This window comes from Eurypyga helias, unplaced genomic scaffold (assembly GCF_000690775.1).
Source record: "Eurypyga helias isolate BGI_N326 unplaced genomic scaffold, ASM69077v1 scaffold44069, whole genome shotgun sequence".
NCBI lineage: Eukaryota > Metazoa > Chordata > Aves > Eurypygiformes > Eurypygidae > Eurypyga > Eurypyga helias.
This window is the reverse complement of record NW_010273498.1, coordinates 7,743-15,529: the sequence shown is the minus strand read 5'-3', so window position 1 is coordinate 15,529 and position 7,787 is coordinate 7,743. Positions and strand designations below refer to the sequence as shown.

At 52.1% G+C, this 7,787-nt stretch overlaps 1 protein-coding gene across 1 annotated transcript in view; it reads right to left on the bottom strand.

Annotated features, from left to right (window-relative positions):
- TMEM8C (transmembrane protein 8C) overlaps positions 1-7,349 on the bottom strand; it is a 7,696-nt gene extending 347 nt beyond the window's left edge. Inside the window, exons 1-4 of the mRNA XM_010159495.1 lie at positions 7,172-7,349; positions 4,641-4,755; positions 2,089-2,237; positions 1,012-1,128 (exon numbers count right to left, since the gene is read on the bottom strand). Coding sequence (XP_010157797.1) covers positions 1,012-1,128; positions 2,089-2,237; positions 4,641-4,755; positions 7,172-7,306 — 516 coding nt within the window. The 5' untranslated portion in view covers positions 7,307-7,349. The remainder of the gene's footprint in view (positions 1-1,011; positions 1,129-2,088; positions 2,238-4,640; positions 4,756-7,171) is intronic.
- Between the last annotated feature and the right edge of the window lie 438 nt (positions 7,350-7,787).

The window sequence follows — 7,787 nt, the reverse complement described above, 5'->3', positions numbered from 1 at the left end:
AAAAAACAAAAGGCAGCAAAGTGGATTTAACACATTCCAATTTGCACATTTCCCAATTCTTGAATGAAGTGTTTCATTACCCCGCAAAGGACGCGGCGGCGAGGCCGGGGCGCGGGGGGAGGCGGTTTCTGCTAAGTGACATTTTTATGTTCTGCTAGAATTTGCAATTACTAAATGCTTTGAAAAATAATCCTTGGGGATGACTGTGAGGTTGTATCTAGCAGCTCCCAATGCACAGAGCAGCCGTAACGGCGGGGGGGCCGGCAGCTGTGTCGGGGGGTTATCGCCTTCCCCACGCGGGACGGATGGATGCTTCTGCGCAGGACGGGCAGACTGGCCAGCGGTGAGAGCGAAAGGTTATAAACAGGGGATTGAGTGCCCCTGGGAGTCGACTGAGAGTCTTTGGCGTGAGCCCGTTTTGGATCCAGCTGTGCCTGGGTCATATCCAGTCCCTGCCGTGGCTCTGTGAGGTGTCCTTAAGTCACCCGTGCCCGGCTTCCAAAAAAACCCACTCGTATTTGACAAAACCATTTTGAGGACAATGTATGGCTGAAGAAAGCATAGCCTGTGTCCTTGCAACCCAAGGGGGGAAAAAGAACGAGCATCACGCTCGTTCATCAGTCCCTGCCCACACCGCCGTTAACGGGCCAGGGGCTGCGGTGGGGATGAGATGAAAGGGACCCTCGTCCCTGTCACCAAACAGCACGCTGACCCTGGAGACCCAGAGGCACCCGAGCTGGAAGGGGGAGGTCTCCACCTGAAGAAGTTCTTCACCGAAAGGGTTATCACGCACTGGAACAGGCTGCCCAGGGAGGTGGTGGAGTCACCATCCCTGGATGTGTTTAAGAGACGGGTGGATGAGGTGCTGAGAGATATGGTTTAGTGGTGGACAGATACGGTTGGACTGGATGATTTCTAAGGTCTTTTCTAACCCAGTGATTCTATGATTCTATCCTGGTAAAATCCTCTGTACCTTGTAAAGTCAGGGTGATTGAGTGTGCAAACAGGTACCTCAAAGAAGAACCTCAGCATCAGTGCTAACGCCCCAAAACAGAAGCCAGGACCGATCTGTTGAGTGTAGACGCTCTTGTCTGGGTAGAGCCCTTTCTTCTCTTTCATCTTTTGTAGCTGGAAGGACAGAGAGAGCACACCAAGCGTATTAACCTGGATTTAGCTGGCTGCTCCGCATCCGAAAGATCCATGAATGCTGAGAGAAAACCACAAAAAGCCTGCAGACTGGATCCCCTGCATGTGGGAGGCACCTCTGCCTGTGTGCTGCAGCGGGTCCATCATTCCTGATCATAATGCTCTTTTCTTAATATTCAGCCCCAAACCCAGCTCAGGGAGTGTGTACTCTCACAAACCTGGTCTTTGGGACAGCAGATCCCAGCACAGCATCCATGGGCTGAGGGATGCAGCGTGGTCCTGTGCCTCAGTCCCCTCCTTGCCCATCCCCTCCTCGTCATGGCCACTTGCCTTTAGCTGCTGCCTGGGCAGTTAGGGACAGTGTATAGCTGGGACTGGCGTCTCTCTATTTCCATGATGCTCGGCAGCATCATCCTGCAATTTTTATTCTATCACTGAATCCTCCTCCTTGCCCCGTCCTGCCAATGGCTCCCCGACCACGCTCCTGCCTGGACCCACAGCATCTGCTGTGTGCGGGGCCCCGGCTGCAGCGCAGTGCCCGCCTGTCCCAGCCAAATTCAGGCAGACAACAGGCAGACTCCTTCCCACTTTATCGCCGTGTTTTATGCATCTTCCACTGGCTCTGGGGCAGTTTACCAGACCACTCTGCCGCTGAGTAGCTGTAAAAACTCCATAAATAAGTTCCTAGTGATTAGAAACGCAGGGACGGGAGATGTGGTAGATTGCTCAGACCGATCGAATCTGGCATTTATGGCAAAGGCTGCCTGCTGTCTGCCTGCTTTCTGCGCCGACTGACGGAGAAGTGCTGTTTCATCACCGTGATGGCCTGTGCTGAGAGCACTGGGTCTCGAGGGGGAAACCACTGCTGCAGGTGCAAGGCTCAGCCCCTTCCCCACCACGAGCATTCTCCAAAGCCCCGGCATGATGCCCTTCCCTACGTACCCATTTCACGGTTATCACCAGGACAGCCGTCCCGATGGGTCCCGAGTAGACGCCATAGCCCCAGCGGTCGTGGTAGATCCTCACGGCGATGGTGAGGACGCCAAACATGACGAAGGTCGATCTCTTCGGCTCGTCAAACTCTGCCAGGGCTGCACGGCACCAAGCACAGGGAGTGTCAGCTCACACCCCCCCTCCCTCGGCTGTTCCCCTAAAGCCTCACCGGGGACTCTCCCACCTGCCCCGGAGACCCTTGGCATTGCGTCCAGGTCTGGCTTGCCCTTCTACTTCACAGCTGGGGAAACTGAGGCACAGGGGGTAAAGTGAACCATCCTTGGGCATCTGAGTGATTTAGGAACCAATTTTAGAGGTCTTATGTTCAGTGTTGCATGTGGAGATTTCCCACCTGTATTTCTCTTTCCTGCCTTGACCCAAAAGTCAGAAGAAATTGCAAGATGCTTGCATGTGGTGAGCCTGCAGTCAGCTCTTGGGTTCATCCTACCTCTCCAACACTCCCAAACTTGCCAGCTCTGACGCAGCCGCCATCACCCCACTCCGGTAGGACTGTGCTCACTGGGGTGATGGGGACCGGGCTGCCTGGCCACGCCGGCACCTGCCTGAGGTTCGCAAGCTGGAAGTCGCCAGTGCGAGTAAATTATTAGAGGCTTTTGTTTAGCACAGAATGGGGTAATAACTGATAAAAGTTATGGATCCCAGGGGGCTCCATGCTTTTCCAGCTTGCACAGCTGTGTTATGGCTGTCCTGGATTTGCATTCCGGGAAGCGTGCCCGAGGGTCTGTGTCCGCACATGTGCGCTCGGGCTTTACAAGCCATAGCGAGAGGCTTCCCTGGGCTTCAGTCACCACACCTTCCATGTCCTTGGATCGTGGTTTTATAGGGAGTTTGGCTAAGGGATAATGTCCGCATTTTAATCTCTGTTGTTTCCCTGCGGATCAATATTTTAAACGTCGTAGTCCGGGATTTGTATTTTTTGCAAGGTTTTTGGATGCAGTAATGAAGCAATCCAGTTGAATTTTCCTGCAAGGATCCAAAGTGTCTGGATCGGCTCTGACCTACCCTGACACTGCTGTTACCTACCAAAACTGCCCTTTGGAGATGATTAGCCTCAGTGCCTTTTCTAGCTGAGCAGAGAGAGCACTGAAGCGCCACGGGCAGTGTGGGAACCCAGCCTGGGACATGCACCCTGGGGGAACAGAGCCATTTCTGAGGTTAATATTCCCCTCACTCATTTTTCCCTGCATGGAAGATTCATCCCATGACATGCCCGGGAAGGGGGATACTGCTGTCTGCGCTGCTCGGCAGTGAAGGGAGGAGGGATGGACCTGCCCATGTGGAAGTGGTGCTGCAGGAGCCCTCCATCCTGGCCAAAGATCCTACACCATCCCTGCATCCCCAAAGGGCAGAGGGGAAAGTCCTGGGAGAGTTTTGGGGCTGTGCATCAGCGTGGAGACCCCAGCCTAGCACCAGGAGGGCTGGGGACCCTGACTGGCTGGAGTGGGGGTTGGTGCGTGGCTGCTAGAGATAGTCCCAAGCTGTTGAACCAAGCCTTTGGTATTGGAAAGTGACTGTTCTCTCATTTCTCTCCCCTTACCCTACTCTGTTCTCTTGTCAGAAATAATCACAGCCTTCCAAAAAACATGTTGACAAAATGGGAAAATAATGGGTTTGAAGTTTTTGTCCTTCTTTAGTTCCATCATATATTTTTCCATTTCTATTATGCCTTGTTTCAGTGGCAAATGAGGAACAAAATGATAAAAAAAGAGAGTGAAGGGAATGTGGGAAAAGGAAAATTGTGTAACAGAGCAAGGGCCAGGGCTTTTAATAAAAAGGAAGTGAAATACATTTCTGATTTTTCTAAGTGGATCTGATATTTCCCGTCAGCCCAGACTAGGCTTTTGATAAACTAGGAAGATATATTTGTGTTGACTAAGCCACTTCAATTTTCATACTACCAAGGGATGTGGCAGATTCTTCATTTCTTAATGCCCTCAAGTCAGGACAGGACAATCTAATGGTCTCAGTTTGGGGAAAATGAGGAGAAATGGGAGATTCTCTGTTATATGAGGTTTCAGACTAAGTCATCTCGTAGGACTGTCCTGCCTTGAACTAAAGCACAAGGCTGCGTGTGTTACTTGCCAACTTGAAATAAATAGTTCTGCTGTTGTTAGGACATGCATGAGAGCTGGTGAAGGCGGAGGAACACCCGACTAACACAAACACCAGGCGCCAGAGCTTGTTTATCTCCAAGAGCAAAGCTTCCCCCGCCACCACTGAGGACAGTTTTCATGTGTGCCTGGACCCCACCGAGTGCAAGGGCTTTCCAAGGCACAAGTGATATAAAAATGGATTAAACCATAGCATGGACTGACCTCCACCAAAGACAGCCTCAGAGCTAAGGCTTGCAGGTGGGAGCTCCAAGGCAACAGCATTTCTGGGGACTGTACCCACTAACCATCCCACCAGCGATGCTGACAAATCCTGCCCGACGTGCAAAGGCTGGTGCTCTGCAGGAGCCATGGGAGACCAGTGCTTACCCATCAGGGACACCCAGATGGACAGAGCTGTTCCGTAGATGCTGAAGTACTCCAGGATATCGTAGCGCATGAAGCACAGCACTGATAAGCCAGGGCCATCACATGCATGGTAAATCTATTTAAAAAAAAAAAAAAAGGCATTAAAAAAGCTCGTTCTCTATCCACAGACCACTAAACTACTTCTGCTTTTATCAGATGGTTTGAAACAGCCTTTTCATGGCTGCTGAGGGGATGGCTAGCCAGAAACAGGGCAGTCTCATATACACCAGTGTCACTGATAGAAGGTAATGAATGTATCTGAGATAAATGCTACCGTTCCCAACTGCGGATTGCCTGAGAATCAGCATTCTTCTCTCTTAGCACAGATTATTTGTGGATGAGCTTTAGCTTGCCTCTTGGTCTGTGCCAGAATTGGCAATCTGATGACCAAGTGGCTTTGAGCGGAGCCTTCGCGGGGACGTCCTCTCCAGCAGAAGGAGGACTCTGAGGTTATGGTTCTGATTGCGAAAGATTCTTGTAAAACAATTCAAAATGAGCGTCCTGATGAAATGTGTGTAGATGCCAGGTCACTGTCCAGGCTCACTAGAGTTTATATGGCCAGAGTCGGAATACTGGGGAATTCACTCATTAGTGCATTCCCTTAAAAGCTGCTGGTTCCTGCCCATTAGCTCATTGATTAGGTTATTTGCAAAAACACCCCAAACCCATTGTCATGCAACACTGATGGAAACCAAGCCAAGAGAAATTTTCCAGTGCGATCAGAGGAATGCTCCCAGTGTTTGCCTGGCGCTCGTCTTTTCCTCCGAGCACGCAGCCCTGCGAGTTTTCTAGTGGCAGCACCAGCGTGCTCCGCCGTTCCTGAAGAAGCCCCTTCGCCGCCTGGCAGGACGCCCTTGGAATGATCCTGGCTGTCATGGCCTGGCGGGGATGCTGATATTATTTATAATGGGAATTGCTGCAAGTCCTTTGGCTCGCTGCAGTTTCTAGAAAAGCTTGCGCCGCGGCCGTAATTCTTTTCTCTGCTTGAGATTGGGTTCGAGGAGTCTGAGGACGGGGGTGGGGGCGAGGGGGTGGGAGGAAGAAAGGGTGGAAGACAAAGAGCGTGTTTCTGACCGGCGTGGCAGCACTTGTCTGTGGTGGACATGTGCTTTCACTGCGCGATGAGGTGTCCTGAGGGAGGGGGAGCGGGATGCTACAAGGCCACAACAGCAGCTGCTGCCCTTCCTACCCACCCCCAGCCATGCTGGCAGCTGCCTTCCCCCCCTTCCCCACGCAGAGATATTTTGCCTCCTCAATCTCTTCGGCGAGGACCTGTTCCTCCTCCCGTGGAAGCACGTGCCAATTTTCCTATTGACTTCTCGGGAGGTGGAGCAGACACAAAAGCAGTGCAAAATGAAATTGTAGATGTCTGGCTTCCCTGGGGAGCTTGGGAGGGGGGCTCGGTTGGGACGTTTTTATTAACTAGCCCTGTAGTTTTTATGGAACTGGCAGAATTTCTCCCCCTGCATTGTGCTTTAATTGGAGGCTGAAATGGTGGATCCTTAGGAATAAGAGGCTGGCCTGGTTCAGAGCCCTGCTTTACCCTCAGCGCTGCTGTGGAAGAGCTTTCCACACTGCAAGGGTCCGTTAGCTACTTCTCTGCCTTGGTTTCTCTGTCTCTGTGCCAGGGATGTGATAACCCTCATGAGGTGCCTTGAGAAGGGTGGGGAGAAGAGGTAAATGCAATATCCGTCGGGTTGCTGGGCTATTTCCTTCGTATTCCTTAGCAGTGCACTGCCGTGGGGTTACACAGATTTTTTCCAGTGGGAATGCTGGTTCAGGTGCTGAACGATGTGTGTACAGAGGATCTTAGCAGCGATACATAGTGCAGGGCGCAGAAACATGAGTTATTTTGTATATGTGCAGGTAACTGACTTTCTCCGCTCGTTATTCCCACGCGAAGGAAGGCAGGGAGGTTCTGAGCCTGATGAAACACACATTTTTCAAACCGTTTTGCTGGACTGGAGGGTTAATAATTACTTTTCTGGATAGCTCAGCAGCATGTTTTAGTCTTTCCCAGTGCAGAGACTCCCCTGACTCCAGCATTGCTCCCATCACCAGTTAGCAATTGCAAAATCAATAATTCGACTACGTGCTTTTGGCTAAAATGACAGAAGCATAGCAAGAGACTCTGGATACAATTTAAACCCCAAATTCAGCATGGCCACTTACCAGCTGTAAAACAAAGAGAAAAGACAGCTCCAAAACACTGCGAATCCATCAAGTCGCTTTGCACCCAGACCCTCTCCCTAACCCCACAACCATAAAACACCATTAAATCTATGTAAGGCCACCCCTTAGGACATCCTAAACTGAAGAATCAGTAGCTCAGCATCGCACACGGTGGGAAATAACTGAAAATGGACATTCTGGGGTCAGGCTCACTGCTGTTGGGTGAGCTCCAGCTACCCTTCTCAATGGAGACACGATGCAGGAGGCATTCAGGGGGATGAAACACACACCGGGGGGGTCACACGACGGGGACATCTTACCGCCACGAAGAACATGGTGAAGAAGTAGACCATGGCTTCCATGTGGAAGCGTCGCTTGGCCGCGATGCTGATGGTGGGGAGGAAGACCAAGGTGCTGATGGTGGGCAGCAGGAGCTTGGCCAGCAGTGAACCCATGGGTGCCTCGTGGGCCGGTGGCTCCCGGGGACAAGGTCTCTGTGAGTTGGATGGGGACGGCAGAGAAAACAGCCGTGGAGAGTGTGCTTTAAAATTTAAATGCCCTGCGTAGTTGGGTGGGCTGCGAGCAGGGAACAGCTGCTGCCGCAGCCACCCCCTTTGCTCCTGTCTCTCCCTACCAGTGAAATTCTTGGCGCAGCCGGCAGCTCCCAGCGGCAGATGCTCTGTGCCCCCGGTGCCGCCCTGTGTGCTCCTAAAGGAGCGAAGGGGAATGTTGTCCTTGCCTGTCTTGTGCTGAGTGTCGGGTCTGGGTGTGCAGCTGGTGAGGACTGTGGGTTTCTTGCTCCCCATGGGTACACCCCACCTATGCCCCCACTCCGAGCCTGGGTCAGTGATGCTGGAGCAGCCCAGTGGGGAAAAACCACCCTGTGCTCCGTGGCACAAAGTAGGGAAGAACTGGTACATGGCAGCTACCCGGGGG